This window comes from Sapajus apella, unplaced genomic scaffold (genome assembly GCF_009761245.1).
Source record: "Sapajus apella isolate SASKATOON/1434 unplaced genomic scaffold, GSC_monkey_1.0 scaffold4, whole genome shotgun sequence".
Lineage (NCBI taxonomy): Eukaryota > Metazoa > Chordata > Mammalia > Primates > Cebidae > Sapajus > Sapajus apella.
Genome location: NW_022436944.1, coordinates 32,461,407 through 32,479,475, shown reverse-complemented (window position 1 = coordinate 32,479,475; position 18,069 = coordinate 32,461,407). Strand labels below are relative to the sequence as shown.

Sequence of the window (18,069 nt, the reverse complement as noted above, 5' to 3'; positions counted from 1 at the left end):
TTTCTGCTTTGCCAAGGAGGAGGGGGACACAGGCCCAGTCCCAGCCCCTGCCCCCGCAGAGCCAGGTAGTGAGGGGAGCACAAGGGGCAGAGTGAACTTCTAGACCTCATTCAGTCAACAGAAAGAACCCTCCTCTTGCCCCCAGAAGGACTCAATGTCACCTGCTCAGAATTGATTCAAGAGTAGGGATGGCCTTTCCAGTGAAGTTTAGAGATGAAGACCATTGACTCTAGGGTGGAAAATGCACTTCAGATTCCAAGGACCCTGGGCCTGGGAGTAGGCACAGGACCACCCAGCAGTCCAGGAGGCCCACTTTGTCTCTAGTCCTTATGGACTGAGACTGCTGGTCAGGGATCAGGGTCACCAGAGGGCCAGGCTGGTGGATAGATCAAGTGGAAGTGTGTCAATGTCCACATATGCCTCCCTGACTTGGATGCCTGGACTCCAAAGCAAGGAGATGGTAGCCATGCTACCAGCACTTGGTCCCTAAGGAGCCCTTCTCAAAAGCAGCACCAGAGATAAGCCCTAGAGAAGACTAGAGCTGATCTCTTGTCAGAGGAAATGCGAAGCCACAGAAGAGGGGCCACTTGCCCAGGATCACACAGCACTAGGGTCATGGCCAGACGCTAGCTCTTTCAGTGCACAGCCAAGGGCTTGACCTCAGAAATTGCCCTTTTCATTCCTGCTCTTGTCACTAATCTGAGCCCAGAAGGCTTACCAACGTGTTCCCGTGTCATGAAGCCCAAATGGAAACACACAACATGGGAAATGCCAAGGAGCAGCAGAAAATAAACCACACTAAAGTCTGGAGGCCCAGCTTCTAGAAGGATCACAGAGCATCATGGCAAGAAGGGCTTAGGGAATGTCTGGTCTAGCCCTGCATGTCATAGAGGAAAAATCTGAGGCCTAGAAAGCAGGAAGGTTTACTCAGAACACAACAACAGAACAGGAAGAAAGAACAACAGCAGATCAAGAAGCAGGGCCTGGCCCCAGTGAGTGCTTCATGGGCTGGACCAGGCTGGCCCCTTAGCCTGGGACAGGTCTCAGCTCTTTCTGGAAACTCCTGTTCCTTATCTGTAAAAGGAGGCCATCTCAAGTGTCACCTTCCTCTAAAATCTTCATCTCATATGTATTAGTTATTTGTTGCTTTTAGCCAATACCAGCAATTTAGTGGCTTAAAACAATATTTTCATACATTTATTATATCACAGTTTCCATGGGTCAGGAGTCTGGACATGACTTAACTGGATCCTCTGCTCAGCATGTCACAAGGATATAATCAAGTTGTCAGCTGGGCTACATTTCTTTCTGGAGCAGGGAGTCATTTTCCAAGCTTGTGTGCTTATTGACAGAGTTTGGTTCTTTGTGGTTGTAGGATTCCCCCCTCAGGGGCTCTTAGTTCCTGAAGGCCACCCACATCCTTTGCCACATGATCCCCTCACAGGCCCTCTCCCAGCAAAGCAGCTTACTTCTTCAAGGCCAGCAAGAGGAGTCTCACAAAGAAATATAATACTTGGAGGGACTAGCCTGTCACCTTTGAACCTTTGCCACATAACATAACCTGATTGAAGGAATCCCACCCATCACCTTTGCCACACTCTACAGGCTACCAGCAAGACACGAGTTCCATCTGCATTCAGGGGAGGGGCCTATGCAAGGGGGTGACTCACCTGGGGTCACCTTAGGTTGTATCTACCATACCATCTCACAGTCAGGTTCCCAAGAGACGCAGCCTTTACGCTACTCCACCTCTCTCCTACTGTGGTGAACTGGGCTGATCATGTAGAACAAAACGTCACCGGTCTCTGCCTAAGACTAAAGCTCTCCTAGCTGACCCTGGCAGAGGCTGACTCCTGCCTGTGCACTTCACTGGGCATTTCCAGGCTGCTCTATCCAGTTCTCCCACATGACACCCAGTCCTCCCCCAGGCAGAGGTGGAAAGACCAGCAGACACAGCTGCCCAGACTACAGCTTCAGCTGAGAGTGTTCTTCTTGCTACATGATGGAGGCAGGAGAGGAGCCGAGTTCTTCTGGCTCAGCATCTTGAGTGCTGTCCTCTTCTGACAAAGATGGGTGACAGCCAGGTTCAGCTGGCTAGCTAGGTACCTTTTCAGGTCTCTAGTTCACTTCTAATCTGGACAGCAGCCTGCAGTGTTTGGGCTGAACATAGGGGAGGAAGGGGAAACTTAAGGAATCAGAATCAGGGGAGAATTTCCAGATCCTGGTGCTAGAAGTAGGATTTGTTAATATCCTTTAAATAATTTGGGAGTGGTTTCTCCCCAAAAAGAAACCCTTTGGAAGTTTTCTCTGTTCAGAGAAGTGCAGAACCAAACAAAGATCACCTAGTGCCAAGACCTGAGCACAGCAGCCCAGAGACAGTCTGGGAACTGCAGAGTCACAGTGGGGAAGAGCCCGACAGCCTTGGGGAGGAAGAGACAAAGCTCAGCCTGCTCCTCAAAGCCAGTGCTGGCAGCACAGAGGCAGTGTGCTGGAAAAACCTCCCTCAACCTCCAAGGCAAGGTAAAAGCCCTTCTCTCTTCTCATTCCTCCTGCATTGCTGGGCTAGAGCTCCTCATCTTGTCTTCCACACAAACACAGAATTGGTCACATCGTCCTGTGCCCTCATACTCATCAGTGGCTCCAATGGGAACCTCCAGCCTTTAATTCGATTTGGTCAGAACCCTGGGATGGAAAGCATCCCACCTGGAGCTTGACCCACCCTGGCTCCCAAGGGCCCTGTGCACGGCCAGCAAGCCCCAGTCTGTGTCTGGTAGGAAGCAGTGTCTGTGAGCCTGTCCCTTCGGTCTCAGCACTTCTGTGCATCTCTTTTCCCCAATGCCCCTTGCTTCCCCTGTTTGCCTTCTAGCCCTCCCCCTTTACTGGACAAGGGAAAGAAACAAGAATCGTGTTCTAAGTGCCTCACTTGCTATTTAGTCTGTGTAGTGTTTATTCCCCCCACTCACAGACAGGGTCAGAAGAGAACATTTTCTCTTCCTTTCTCAGAATTAGCACAGCCACTCCCAGAGAGAAAGGTTTTCCTTGTCCCTAGGCACTTGTCTCTGGTGCACAGGCCACAGTTGCCGCTCTCCAGTCCTGGCAGATGGTCCTCTTCCTGCCTGCCCCAGGGTTGGGGGAAACGAAGGGACCAAAGGAGGCTGGAACAGGTCAAAGCTGGGCTGAGTTGTTTGTGGCCCAGCTTTCCAGACCAGTTTTTCTCTGGGCCAGTTGCTCCAGGCAGAAGAGCCACCTCTGCTGAGTACCAAGATGAGGGGACAGCTCTCCTTACTCACCCTGAACTCACAGACAGCCTAGCACTGCTCAAAGAGGCCATGGGCAGTGACTAAGAAATGCTGTAATCATTGGTGCTACAAAATTAGGATTATTCCACATACCAGCTACCCTGGCAAAGGAATACCCAGGTGGTGCTCAGTAACCTCCAATGGGCACTGCCTGTGCAGAACAGGAAGGGCAGGGAACAAAGGTCATCAGGCCTTTGGAGGGTGGGGTTTCAGGCCTCAGAGTAGATCATGAGCTGACCCGTGAGCAGGGGGCTGCACCGATTGACCTGAACAGGCTGTCCTCTCTGGGTTTGGGGTGGGTTCAAAATGGCAGTCCCTGCCTCCACTCTGGCTCCCTGGCTTTCAGCCGTAGCTTTTTGTGCAGCCAGCTTAAGATGGGTTTCTGGCCGGGCGCGGTGGCTCAAGCCTGTAATCCCAGCATTTTGGGAGGCCGAGGCGGGTGGATCACAAGGTCAAGAGATCAAGACCATCCTGGTCAACATGGTGAAACTCCGTCTCTACTAAAAATACAAAAAATTAGCTGGGCATGGTGGCGCGTGCCTGTAGTCCCAGCTACTCAGGAGGCTGAGGCAGGAGAATTGCCTGAACCCAGGAGGCGGAGGTTGCGGTCAGCCGCGATCGCGCCATTGCACTCCAGCCTGGGAAAAAAGAGCCAAACTCTGTTCCAAAAAAAAAAAAAAAAAAAAAAGATGGGTTTCTGTTCTCCAAGGCATGGAAAGGGGCACTCCCTTATACAGTGCTGCTCTCTCTAAAGTCCTTGGAGACTCTGGAGCTTGCGGGGTGATGGAACCCAGCAGACAGGCATAGGGGAAAACATCCAAGAAAGCAAAGGAAGTGATCAAGTGTCCACTGGAAGAGAAGTCCAGTGAGACAGGGAGGGACCATAACAGGGGCAGGAGGGGCTCATATACCTAATGATTAGAGGATGGGGGGACTCACACACCCAATGATCAGAGGACGGGGACTCACACACCCAATGACCAGAGGATGGGGGACTCACACCCAATGACCAGAGTACAGGGGAGCTCACACACCCAATGGCCAGTTTCTGGTCACATGCTGCATCCAACCTAAGCAGGGAGCAGAGGGGGAGAAGTCCAGAAGGGCTGCCAGCAGTTCTGCAGAACAGCCATGGAAGGTCAAAGCAGTTAGGGAACCCAGGGCACTGTGGTGATAGGATGGACAGGGGAGCTTAAAGGGGCCAGCTTTGGTCCATCTGGGTACAGTGTGGTCTTGCAGAGAGAGACAACAGTCCCTCCCCTACAATCATTCATTGTTCCTGAGGCCTCACACTAAGAGAAAGAATCAAGAAAATAAACATCTCCAGTGGAGCTGAGCTTCAGAACTGGATGGAAGCTTAAGCTTACAAGCCCTCTCTATAAATTCCATCCTCAGAATGTTTCTGTTCTGACCTAGTTCAGCCACCTGGATCTCCTGCCTCCAGTCAGACCACATTCTGCCTTCACCTTCTAATCCATTGGCATCTCCCTCTGGGTCAAAACCCCTCAGGGGATCCCCACTGCATGCAGGGAAGCCCTGCAGGGCTTGATCCTACTGACTCCTCCAGGCTCAACCCCTTCTCCCACCACTATTTCTCCACCTGCACCAGAATCCCACCACCCTGAAACACACCTGATTCCCCAGAAGCCCCAGGCCTTTCACTGCCTTGGCACAGTCGGGCCCTCTGCCCTCTATGCCTCCCCTTGTCTGCTGGTGAGTTCCCGCTCACTGCGCAAAACCTCCTCCAGGAAGCCTTCCCTGACTCCTCCAAGCATATCACGCTCATAGTCTTGCTTGTATAGGTAATATTCATCTTAATACTGGCTGAGATTTGTTGCCCGTTTATTGTGGGCCAAATACTGCTCTGCCCACCTCTCATGCCTGAAGGCATATAACCCCAGTGCCACAAAGCCTCTGCCCTTACAGTCCACCCTGGCTTAACTCCTTAGGGGAAGTAACAGAGTTGTGAAGATGAGGTGCTATTCCTTGGAGCAGCTTTGGTGGCCCCAGAGGAGTGGGCAGGGTGAGTCTGTCCCACTTTTGGCCAACCTGTCTCTGAGCATGGATGGGGAGCGGGGTAAAACAATGGCCAGGGAGTCAAAGGGTCCTGCCATCTGTGTAAAGGCCTTCACCTCGCAGACATTCACTTTCTTTATAAAACAGGACGAGCAGCCCTTCCTGTCATTTCACGAGGATGTAGAACCTACAGCTCACCATACAGAAATGATCAATGATTCTCAAAACCTTGCACCCCACTTCTATTTCCCTCAACATCTGCAAGGAGGGAGGGGATGGAGACTGCTGTTACTATTAACAAAATTACCTATCACTTGAGCTTTTATCATGTGAGTTTTAATCACGTGCCATGTATTGATGCACTTGATCTTCCTGGTAATGATCACCCTCCTGCACGGGTGAGGAAAATGAGCACCGTTGGTGCCAGTGCATACCAACACTGTCCATTTAGCAGGGGGTGGGCTAAGGTGGAAACCCAGGACACAGGAGGACCAACATGGTGATGGGGTGGGGGCGGAAGCTGGAACCGGATCTCTAAGCCCTGCTTAGTCTGCGAGGGACACCATATACCCCCCTTGGCTCTGGCCTTTCCCTGCCCTCCCAGCCTATCACCAGGCTGTGGAAAAGAGTGCCCCTGGGCTAGGAGCACCTGGGAGCTATCACTTGTCCTGTCATCCTCATCATGGTCCCTCTCTGTGTGGAAAAAATACCTCCTGGAAGCTAAGTGCAGGGCAGCCCTATCCCTGTTGCTTGGCAACCTGAGCCAAGCACATCATCAGGAGAGGGGAGCCAGCATGCCCCTCCCCCACATTGTGCCCCCAGGTCTGACTGCACCCAGGTGTAGGTGGGCCGGGAATGCCTCCCAGGAGAGGAGGCGGTAGGAGTGGTAGGCTGGAAAGGATCCTGAATGTGGGACCCAGGGCAGTTCTGGGGACAACGGTTGGCAGCACCCCTGATCCCACACCTCTCACTCCTGCAGCCCCTCTCACCAGCAGCAGGCTTGTCTCCAGGCTGGGAGTGTCACTGGCTTGGCCTCATACTCAGGGCACGGAATTGCAGAACCAGAGTTAGAGCTCCACTGGCCCAAGGGGTCACACAGCCCAGAAGCCTTGAGAAGATACACTGAGAAAGCCAAGGCTGGGGCTTATCCAACACACAGCCAGCCAGTGGCAGACGGGGGATAGAATCAGGGTCTCCAGGGCCCTGGAATCTCCGGGCCTAGAGGGAGGATGTGGCCAGGAAAGGGTTACCCCAGAGTAGGTGGGAACCAGCCATTTAGTTTACCTGGTTCTTCCCTTGTTAGTAATTAGTTCTCAGCTAGAACCATGGCAGTGGGCTGAGGGCAGTGGGAGGGATTTAGCTGCCCCCAATAGGCTCTATCAAATCCCTTCAAACCACCCCAAACAAGCAGTTCATTCCATGAAAGAAGAGAGTGCCTGCTGTGCAAGGCCAGCTCCCATACGGAGACCCCGCTTCCCTCCTCCCTGCTCAGGGCCCCGGAGGAGGTTCCTCTTCAGCAAAGAGCTTGGCACAAACATTTCCCCTGAGTCATGCACAGCAGACCTCCTGTCCAAAGACCTCAGGGTTCTTCTGTCCCCTCCCCTCCAGTCCTGAGCCAGAGCCTGCCTTTGAGGCAAGAGGTCCAACAGTCCACCGTGTTTCTCACAGTGAGCTGTGTCTGCATTCTAGTTCTGCCACACTCATAGTGAGTCCGTGGGCAGGGCCAGTTCTCTCTGAGCCTCTGCCTCCTGACCCACAAAACAGAGATGATCCCACATCCATCACAGGGTGGCTGGGAAGACACAAAGTGCCTCGCGTGGAGCCTCGGGCACAGTGGCTGTTCAATAAATGCCATGTGTGTGAACTCATGTGACGAAGGACACAGGCTGCCATTCTTTTTATGCATTTCCTGGAAGTAACCTTTGCTTTGAAAGCTCTCTTCTGCCCTCAGGGATGAGATATCATCTGCCTCCTCAGGACTCAGGCCTGTCCCTTAGGTATATCAGCCCTTTGGAACAGGTGATGACTGGCCCAGAGCATGTGGTCTGGTCACCTGAGCTCCCTCTGTCCTTGCTACCAAGAGATCAGAATAAATAAGTTTTTCTACTAAAAATACATCACTTTATTAAAATGCTAAATTATGCCTATCAGTCAATATATATATATTTTTTAAAGACCTTACGTTGTTTAGGGCAAAAGTTATGAAAATAATGAAAACAATTTTGAAATCTCAAGCCCCAGGACATGGTAAGGAACCTCCTAGGAGTTCTTAGGAGTTGTGAGTCTTCATCTTTTCCTTCCCTTCTTCTAGGAAACAAAGACTGGCCTGCCATTCCAAGTTCCCAGGGGCTTTGAGTCCCCAGGCCCTGCTTGGAGCCCCATTTCCTGGCAGCCTGTCTTTCCGCCCTAACAAAAGCTGTCCATCTCAGGGCGTGTCTGGTACTTCTCCCTGGCAACCTCCACCAGAGCTCCCCCGGCTTCTCTTCCCTGTGGTGAGAAACGGAAAAAGGATGGCAGACGCAGAGAAAATGCCCAGCAGCTTTCCTGGTAGTCCATCCCGAATGCTTATGAATTCTGCTGTTCTACCTAACCCCTCTCACCTTCCCCAATGGTTCTGCCCAATAATTTACCAAAACTATTCACACTGAAATCAGACAGCCCTACACATTCAATGGTTGATTCATTCAGCAACAATGGAAGACATGGGTGGGGAGGACAGGGAAAATCTGCAGTCTGAATGGGACACAAATGGTACCATCCTCGGGCCTGTCCCGAGCCTGTCTGCAATGTTGGGGCAACACCTATAAGGATAAATATTCATAGACTGATTTTAGGGATGGAATAAGGAACAAAAGGACAAGAAGGTTTTATTTATTTATTCATTTAGTGACAGAGTTTCGCTCTGTTGCCCAGGGTAGAGTGCAGTGGTGCCATCTCGGCTCACTGAAACCTCCACCTCCTGGGTTCAAGCAATCCTCCTGCCTCAGCTTCCCATGCAGCTGGGATTATAGGAAGGTGCTACCATGCTTGGCTAATTTTTGTATTTTTTAGTAGAGACAGGATTTCACCATGTTGGCCAGGCTGGTCTTAAACTCCTGACCTCAAGTGATCCACCCGCCTCAGTCTCCCAAAGTGCTGGAATTACAGATGTGAGCCACTGCACCCACCCTTATTTTGTTATAATTTAATGTGATTCATTATAATCTGGGGGCTGAAAATGATAATGATAATCAGATCATGCAAAAGACGGTAATTACTATCACATCTACACAGCCAGAACATATTCAAGTTTCTTTTTTTCTGTGCTGGTAAGTTCTCTGGCTATGTATCATCAGAATTAAAGGTGCCAACTTCCTCTTATACCAACTACAGGTTAATTCTCCTCCTGATGTCTGTCTGACTCTTTCACTCACACACATTTCTTTAAACAAATAAAAAAGCAAAGGTTTTTACCCTTGCGTTTTAGGTTTTACCCCAACATCCACGAAGGGGCCCGTTCTTATGCCAGCCACTGAGGAAAGGAGAAAAACTGGGAAGAGAGAAAGCAAGAGCAGGGAGCTAAGGCTCAAAACAACAGGGTGATTTCCTCCAGATCTCAAAGTGAGCTCTGACAGGCTGAGGTCTGGTGTGTCCCTTCCCACCTCTGGTGGCCTGGCTGTTCTCATGTATTTCTTCAGAGACTAGGAATGAGGAAGTGCCCCCAAGAACTTCAGGTTTTTTGAGATGAACTGTGAGTTGGGCATGCCCAAGGTTAAATGATCCAGCTAGGTGTGGTGGCTCACACCTGTAATCCCAGCATTCTGGGTGGCTGAGGTGGGCAGGTCACTTGAGGTCAGAAGTTTGAGACCAGCCTGGCCAACATGGTGAAACCCCATCTCTACTAAAAGTACACAAATTATCCGGGTGTGTTGGCATGGGCCTGTAGTCCCAGTTACTCAGGAGGCTGAGGCACAAGAATCGCTTGAACCCAGGAGGTGGAAGTTGCAGTGAGCTGAGATTGTATCATTGTACTCCAGTCTGGGTAACAGAGCATGACTCCATCTCAAGAAAAAGAAAGAAAGAAAAAAAAAAAAAGATTAAATGATCCAATCCTTTTGGTGAAAAAAAAAAAAAAAAAAAAAAAACTGCCTTGAAAAAGCAGCGGGTATCAGGAATTTGAAATAAGAATCCTATTTCAAAGCCACCTCAACTTCCTTCACTTTTAATCTACTGATGGGCCATCAGCAAATCTCACACAGTGAGGATAATCTCATCATTTTCAAATCAAGATATTTAATAAGCACAAACCACCTGCAGGTGGGGAGAGGTGAAATGATGACTAAGACATAGTCCTCAGAAGATGCTTAAAATTCAATTAGGGTTTTTGTACCTGAAAAAGTTAACGTTTAAAAATCCTTAGCTAAGAGACAACAGAAGACAGGTCATAGGGAAGCATATGACCGTATTTAAGAAATGTTCAGAGAAAAACAAAGTTGTGCCACGGTGTGTGGCCAGGTGGGCTGGTAGGCCACGGCAGCAAAAGTGGAGCTGAGGTCCTCAGAGCAAGTGAGTCTGGAAGTTGGTGGGGAGGAGGAAGCTTCCTAGGAGGGGCCTCAGCCTCCCAGGTTCAAGCGATTCTCCTGCCTCAGCCTCCTCAGTAGCTAGGATTACAGGTGTGTACCACATGCCCGGCTAATTTTGTATTTTTAGTAGAGACGGGATTTCTCCATGTTGGTCAGGCTGGTCTCAAACTCCCAAACTCAAGTGAGCTGCCCACCTCGGCCTCCCAAAGCATCCATACACTTTATATAGAACAGGGCAGAAGAACAGGCAAGGCCCTCTGCATAGGGTAGGCTCTTTCCAAGACCTACTTTCTACACACAGCCCAAGGACAAAGTAGTAGTAGCCTACTGCCTATAGAAGCATCCCCTGCTCTGAAGCTGCCTCTGACACCAGGCCCCCAAGGCGGGGCAGGCGCCCTGCTCTAGGTCCCAATAGCAGCTGTTCGACTCTCATCTTGGCTCTCATAGACCTTTACTGTAATTATACCCACAAATGTCTGTGCTCCCAGTGGACTGTAAGTTCCAGGAGGGCAGGGATACTCTCAAAGAATAAATTAATAAACAGATAATGGAGGGAAGAAGGGAGAAGGAGTGGGGAGGGAAAGATAAATGAACAAATGGCTAAACAACTGAACATCTAAAAGGCGCTGCCTGCAGGGTCGCCTCATTGCACAGCTCCAAGGAATGCTATTCACATTATGCTCTAAATAGACAGCACCTCCAGCAGCACAATGCCAGGGGCAGGGCAGGCAGGTAGGTGGCTGGTCAGAGTGAGAAACTGGCCTGCTGGCTTCAGCTAGGAAAGCAAAGCAGTATCAGAGCTTTTGTATCTCCATCCAATCTTCCTGCTTTCCCTGGAAGAGTCTCAGGGAAGGGGAGGTCAGAAGATAGTGCACAGCGGACACATTCCTGACCCCCCCTTCCCACCACACACACTGAGATATGCCGGGTGAAGCCTGAAAGCCGACAAAATGCCATTAGAGCTTCGGAGGAAGACCTGGATCCCACAGGCCCACTCTCCTTCCTCAGACACCTGCTCCTATTTGTCTTCTCTGGACACCATCAAATGCCCCAGTCAGGACTGGTATATGTCACCCCCCCATTTCGCCTACCACTGCCATCAGCACAAGAGCATATCCACTAGGCCCAGAGAGCCATCTGGCACCAATGGGACTGCTAGTCTCCCTGCCACAAGGAAATCTCTCACCCTGGGTCCACAGCACCATCCCCACAATCCCAGCCTGTGCCAGGCTGACACTGTCAACCAGCCTATATTCCATGGGCCAGAGAGACAGCAGTACCTCTGCTGCCAGGAGGGGGCTCTTTCACTGACTTGAGGTATTTCCTCCAGAGTGGCTTTTCGAGGGCCTCCCGTTCAAACCAGTTCCCTGGTATCTTCAAAGACCTGATGTCCACTTGAGATTATCCAGCCCAGGGTGTGCTCCATACCCTGGTCCATGCACGCCATTCCTCTTGGGAATCCACTGTCCTTGCCCGCCAGCCTAGAGAGATGCCAGCATTATGATAGATACAGGAAGTAAGATAAAGCCACATCCCTCCGGCTCCTTCTCCTGGCCCCTCTCCAGGGGACTTGGATCCTATCAGCAAGCCCATGCTGCTCTAGAAGACTCCGCTGAGCTCAGCTGGCCCATGTCCCCCATATACAGAAGGTAAAGGACCTCCGAGGTCATATAAAAAGGGAGAGTCATGGTCAGGATGAAGGCCAGCCCTCAGGAGGCTCTCTCCACTGCAGAGGATGCTGGCACAAATGGCCAACAGCTGCCAAACTGTGCAGGCAAGGTAGAAGAAGCGGCTGTGGAGGCGACTCCCCATCCCTACCTACACAGAGATGCACATGTGCCCCACCTAGCTCAAAAGCTCTGTAAAACAACCCACTAATGACACAACAAAGTGGAATCAGGCTTTTCAGGGCCTGCTTCAGAAGGCACCAGGGTGGCCAGCAGCCCATCTAATGGATGGCAGTGATTCTCTAATGACCATGTTCCAAGGGACCACAACCCTGCTCCTGACCAACTACTCAGCATTTCTACCAGTCATAAGCCCCAGCTCTAAGCCTGGCCAGACAGCAGCAACCCTCACTTCCCCTCAGGGAGGCTCCCCAGTTGTTGGCTTCCCCAATTCAAGGTCATCTTACTTTACTCCACAATGACACACTAGTGAAAAATACCGGACTGGGAACAAGAGGTGGGGCTCCAGCGTAGAAGTAGGAACAACTCACAGTGGGATTCTGGAACTCTGGGCAAGGCCTTCCCGTTCCCTGGGGCTCAGACTTCCCATGTGAACTTGTGGGAGAGGTGGTGGGTTCATTGCTTAGGCTTCAGCTCTCATTTCTGTCATTTTGGGAGCAAAGTCCTTCACCAGGGTAGGGCTCACCAGGGGCCTCAGTTCATCAGGGATTCTGAGGGAACGCAGATGTTCCCTCAGACTCACCAGAGACACTTTCTTCCTCAAAATCCTAGTCCCTTCTGAAGCTTGTGCAGACTTAGAATAAACAAATGTTTTTTGAGAACCTACCAGGGTCCAGGCCCTTTGAGAGGCACTAAGGAAACATGAACAAGAGAATTGTCTTCAAGCGACCATTTTTCAGAGACAGAAAGTGAGTCAAAGAGAGGCCTCAAATTTTTCTAAAGATAACACAGCTAAGAATTCAACTCCCAGGCTGCCTGATCCCTGCAGGTTATCTCCCAGCGCTGCAGGCCCGGTTGGACTAGCACTGGGATGTGAATACCACCAAAATCCCTTACACACACAGGGAACGGTCAGCTCCATGAAACTGAGATCTATTAGAAACAGAAAATCAGAATTCAGGGCAAAGGCTAGCTGGCTGAGTGGATCTTGTCTGAAATGCCCAGCCCGGCCCCCAAACCCATCTCCATACTGGGCCTGGACACTACCTTCTAACGCCCTTCTCTGAACCATCCATCTCAGGCAATGAGCATGAGCAGACAGGAGCCAGCCACATGACCTCCATAACCCTCCTGTACATACAGCACAGTAGCACTGTTCCTGGCCCACCCAGTCCTCCCACCGTTGCCTTTCTTTTGGCCTCCCTTGTCAGAGAGGTGCCAACCCACGTTAACAGGACTGGTCTGCAGAGCCAGAGCTGGGGTCTTGACCCCCTAAGGACAGCATCCTCCCACAGCAGAGCTGACCAGGATTCAGCTTGTCTCCCGCAGCCCCACTGGGGGCCTCTGGAGGGATGCTCGGAAAGCCACTCCTTCCTACAGGTGGCAGAGGGGTCCCGGATCTTCAATCTGGGCTTCCCGCCTCAGAACCAGGGATGTTTTTTGGGGAGGAAGCCGGGCAGTGGAGAAGCAGTCTCCCCCTCCCCCAGCTCTGGCCGGCTGCCACGGTGACCTCCCCTCCCCCAAGAAGGGCGGTGAGCTGGGAGGTGGGGGTAGGAAGAATCCACGGTTGCTCTCAGGAGGAGAGCTGGGAAGCAAGGCAGGGCGTGTCGCCTGGGCCTTTCTCTGCCCAGAGCCAGGTGTGAGGTGCCCCTGGATTTCATTCCCCAAATCGCCTCGAGTTGGGGGAGCCCTCACTGTCATTGCCCAGACCCCTGGGCATCAAGGAAGCTAACAAGCACCTGCGAAGGGCAGCGGGTCTAGAACCTTCTGTGCCGAGTCGGACGTGAGCCAGGGGAGATAGGCGCCCAGTTGCCCATGGCCTGCATTCGCTTTTTCGAGCAGAGACAGGTGTCGGTCATTTCTCCCCCCGTGGCTGTTTCTCCCAGGGCCTGGACGTGCTCCTTCGCATGGTGCCCGGCAGGGTCCGCAGGGAACCCCAAGTGCAGCGGAGTGGGGCTTGGCCAGACCCCGGCTTCGCTTCGGTCTCCAAGGGGTATGCCCGTCGCTCTTCCCACCCCCGCCAGCACCCAGCCACCTGCGCGGTCGCCCGCAGCCGGTGCCGCAGTGTGAGCTAGCCAGTGAGCCCGGGTCCTTCACGCCCCGGCCCGCGCCGTGGAGCGAGCCGCCGCCCTCCGGGCCCCCTGCCGCGCCGCACCTGCACCCGCACCCCGGGCCCCCCACCTAGAATCCACCCTCACTTCCACCCCTGGCGCCAACGCCTCTTTCCGTCTCTTTCCTTGGCCCCTCCCTAGTCCGACCCCGCCCGAGCTGGCCCCGACCTCCCCATCCCAGTCCCTCTCCTCCACCCTGGCAAGGAGGGGCCTTTGCGAGCCGGGGCCGGGGGTCCCAATGGGGTGGGCGACTGAGAGGCGGGGGTCGACTCGGCGACAAGCCAATAGATTAAGCCGGGTACTTACCGCTCTGCTCCCCCAGGAACACCAACTTGAATTTTCTCAGTGGATTCCCAAAATCTCCCCCTGCGGACATGATGCTGGCAGCCGGGGCCGGGAGAGGAGGAGGAGGAAGAAGCGAAGGAGCAGGGAGGGGAGAGGAGAAGGGCGAGGGGAGGCGGCCGGCGGTGCGGGAGCCGGAGGGGGAAGGGCTGGCTGCGCGTGTCCCTGACTCCCCAGCTGCGTCCCGGCCCCGGCCTGCGGCTGCGTGCCCGGCGGCGGCGGAGGAGGAGGAGAAGGAGGAGGAGGCGCAGGAAAGCTGGGGCTGGGCTGCTGCGGGCGGCGCTGACTGCGGTGCGAGGGGCGCGCTCTTTACGCCCGAGGCGCGGCGCTGCAAGAGAGGCGCGGGCAGAGCAGGGCGCAGGGACGGCGCGCTGGGCGGAGGAGCGCTCTCCAGAGCCGCGCCAGTCGGCCCCCTCCCGCCTCCCTCCTCCGCCGGCGCCTGCGCTCTGCGCGCTCCCCAGCCTCTGATGTCATGCGGGGCTCGCGGCGCTGCGGGGCTGGGGGGCGTGCGCCCGCCCACCCCAACCCGCACCCGGGCGAGAGAGAACCGCCTCGCCGTGCTTCTGAGGGGACCCCGGATCGGACCGTCTCTCGCTGCCCCGCTACGTCTGTCTTCCCCACTCTACCCGTCTTTTGAACCCAGAAAATGACACGAAATTGTCAGGGGACGTTTGTTCCTGGTCTTTTAAACCTAGATGCCAGTCCCTTCCTCCACCTCGCGAGACACCGATGCACGGCGCAGCCGTCCGACAGGGCGGAAAGGAACGAAGGTGGGGGAGAGCCAGGGTGTGGCGAGGCGCCTCAGGGCGGGCAGACCTAAGGAAACCTGGCGTACCTGGCGCAGATGGGGCTCGACTCTTGCCCCCTGTGGCTTCTAGCTCGCCCTCCCCTCTCGAGGCCTAGACCCTTTATTTGGGCGGCCTCTTGTGGGGTCTATGGGTGCCTCTGCAGATCTGGCCAGCCAGAGAGGAGCTGCCAATACAGGGCGCGTCTACCTCAAACCAGCGGCTCGTTTGGATCATTTTATGCTAAATCCTAATCTACTCCATGGGAGAGAAGGAACGGTGACACTCTCAATGCCAGTGCCTCTATCTCCAGGACGGGGCCCTACGTTTCTTAATCCTGGGGTCACCAGGCTGACAACGCCACTCCCCACCCTGGCAATTAGGTGTATCTGGACTATAAGCTATCTAAGGACAGGTGGGCGACCTCTCCTTGGCCTCTACTGGCCTGGCCCATTGAGGCTTATGGACCAAGTTGTGAGTGGGCGAGAGCAAAGAGCAGACGCCAAGCGCTAGAAACACTCCCAGGTCAGCCCAAGCCTAAGGTATGCTGGTTAATTGAGGTTTTACAAAGCTGTCCCTTACTGTCCTGCCACCACGTGGTCTCGTTCATTTATGGCTGTTCAGCGAGCATTTATTTGAGATTATAATCTGCATTTTGGTGAACACGATGGTGTGTGCACGCATGTGTTATTATACAAAGAGAAAGGGGTGAGACACACCCTTCACCTCCAGGTTTCTCGTGGACACTTGTTACCCCCTTTTGACTTATGGGCTTGCTTAGGCAAGCCTGTCTCCCTAGAGTGCTCACCTCAAATGCCTCTCCTATTTCTTGCTAAAAACCTGACCACAAGTTCCATAAAAGCAGTAGTTGAAGCTCCACCACTGGAGCATCCCAAGGACATAGCTCAGAGTTTAAGAAATAGTTGTTGAATGTTTGAATGAACATATGGAACTCAAATCAAGATAACTGTCCTATTCTCATAATGCCCTTTAGTTTGAAACCCCAGTGGTTGTAAGTCATCACCCTAGAATATCCACCTGGCTGTGGCAGGCACCAGGCTGAGGGTAAACCTCCAGACTCCCACCGACTTCTCTGGGGCTCCTACTCTCCTAGAAGACCATATCCAGCTTGGGGCTGAAGAAAGCTCTAGAAGGAGAGAAGACTCCCAAGTCACAGCCCTTCCTGTCTCTATGAGTGATCCCTCCAAAGAAGGGCCAGGGAGCTACGGGTCAAGGTACCGAGCCATGCAACACTCCTCCAACCTGCACCTTCTCCTAACATCTGGTTTTGTCCCCCTGTGCCTTCTCATCCCGACCTGAGGAAATCATTGGTGGCAAGACAAAGCAGCTGAGGTGTGCCAGAAAAGGCACCATCTTTGGGGTAAGCCTAGGCAAGTCCTGTACCTTCTCTGATCATCTGGTTCTGCACATGTAAGAGGTATGGCAGTAGGGGAGGGAGTGCTGGGGCAGAGGCCCTCTGGGCACCTCTAAGCCTCCAAGTCATCCCATAAGCTTACCAGGTCCAGCTGGGCTGACTATGGTCCGCCTTAGCTTGGGGGTCTCTATCGTCATTCTTCCAGTTCAAATGACCAAAAACTCAACTCTGACTACTGGGCTGGCTCATGTAGCTGGAGCAGATACTGATGTTGCTCTCAGAATGCAATCATCATGCTGTGGAAATGACAGCCTTAGAGACTCCAAGTCTGCTCTGCTCCAAGTCTTTCTCCTCCAACTATCATTGCCTGTCTCCCCTAATTTTGGGTCTTGTCCTTAACCTGCCCTAGAGCAGACAGGCTTCCACCAGGTAGAAAATCTGGCCACTGAACCTCAGGTTGGAAACCTCACTAAAAAGAGTTTCTTCCACATAGCATCTGTGTGTTCCATTTTTAAAAATTCTTATTTTGGTATGTGCTTCCTATTTGGTATGTGCTGTGTATATGTGAGTTACAGAGAAAACCTGTCACTATGAGTGCCCACTTACCCTCCACACAGTTGGAGAGCTCAAATATTACAGTACTTTTCAGGACCCCAGGAGCTTTCTTCTCCTTCCTCCCTCCCCAACTTGGAAATCCAGAATCTCGGCTTTTCTTTGAATTTTATCACATTTGGATGTGTCCTTCACAACATTTGGTTTTGTTTTGCATCTTTTGATTTTCATATAAGGTATCAAACTGTATATTCTGTCCTGACTTGCATTTTTCTTAACATCATGTTCCTGAGATCCATTTAATTCATGTAGCAGCAGTTCTTTCATTTTCACCGCTGATTAGTATTCTACTCATGCCCCAATTTTTAAATGATTTTCAGTAAAATGTGTCATTTATTTTTTTTTTATTTTAAATAATTGTATACTCACATAAAGGTTACAAAAAACAGTACAGGGAGTTTCTGTGTATCCCGCACCCAGCAACCACAATGGTAACATCTTACATAACCATACTGAATAGGAAACCAGTACATTGGAAAATGCACCCAGTTTTGTTTCTGCTATTAACAAACAATGCTGCTGTCAACATTCTTTACATGTCTCTTGATGCCCCTGTGAAGTTTTTCTAAGATATGTATCAGTAGATAAATGATGATATAAAAACAAATGTATGTTTAATTTTATGCCAAACTATTTTTCAAACATATTAGTCAGATCCTATAGCACTACAGCATCATCTATATTTTTCATTTTATTCAAGATCTTGGTTATCCTCAGCCATTTGCTATTATATATATATTTTTTAAATTAAATTTTTGGAGATTATTGTAGATTCACAAAAAGTCAGGAAAAAAAAAAAAAAGACAGATCTGTGTATCCTTTATCTAGTTTTCCCCGAGAGTAAGATCTTGCAGAACTCTGTACTACAATATCACAATCTGGATACTGGCATTAAGACAGTCAAGGTACAGAACATTTCTGTTACCACAAAGAGCCCTCATGTTCCCCTTATATAGCCACACCCACTTTCCTCCCACCCTCAACCCCTTCCTAACCTCTGGCAACCACTAATCTGTTCTTCATTTCAATAAATGTGTTATTTCAAGAATCTTATATAAGTGGCATTATTACACAGTATGTCACCTTTTGGTATAGGTTTTTTTCACTCCACTTGGCTGGA

The 18,069-nt window shown here is 51.7% G+C and overlaps 1 protein-coding gene across 1 annotated transcript in view; it reads right to left on the bottom strand.

Moving 5' to 3' along the window:
• RAB6B (RAB6B, member RAS oncogene family) overlaps positions 1-14,621 on the bottom strand; it is a 72,804-nt gene extending 58,183 nt beyond the window's left edge. The window contains exon 1 of the mRNA XM_032266176.1: positions 14,142-14,621. Coding sequence (XP_032122067.1) covers positions 14,142-14,211 — 70 coding nt within the window. The 5' untranslated portion in view covers positions 14,212-14,621. The remainder of the gene's footprint in view (positions 1-14,141) is intronic.
• Between the last annotated feature and the right edge of the window lie 3,448 nt (positions 14,622-18,069).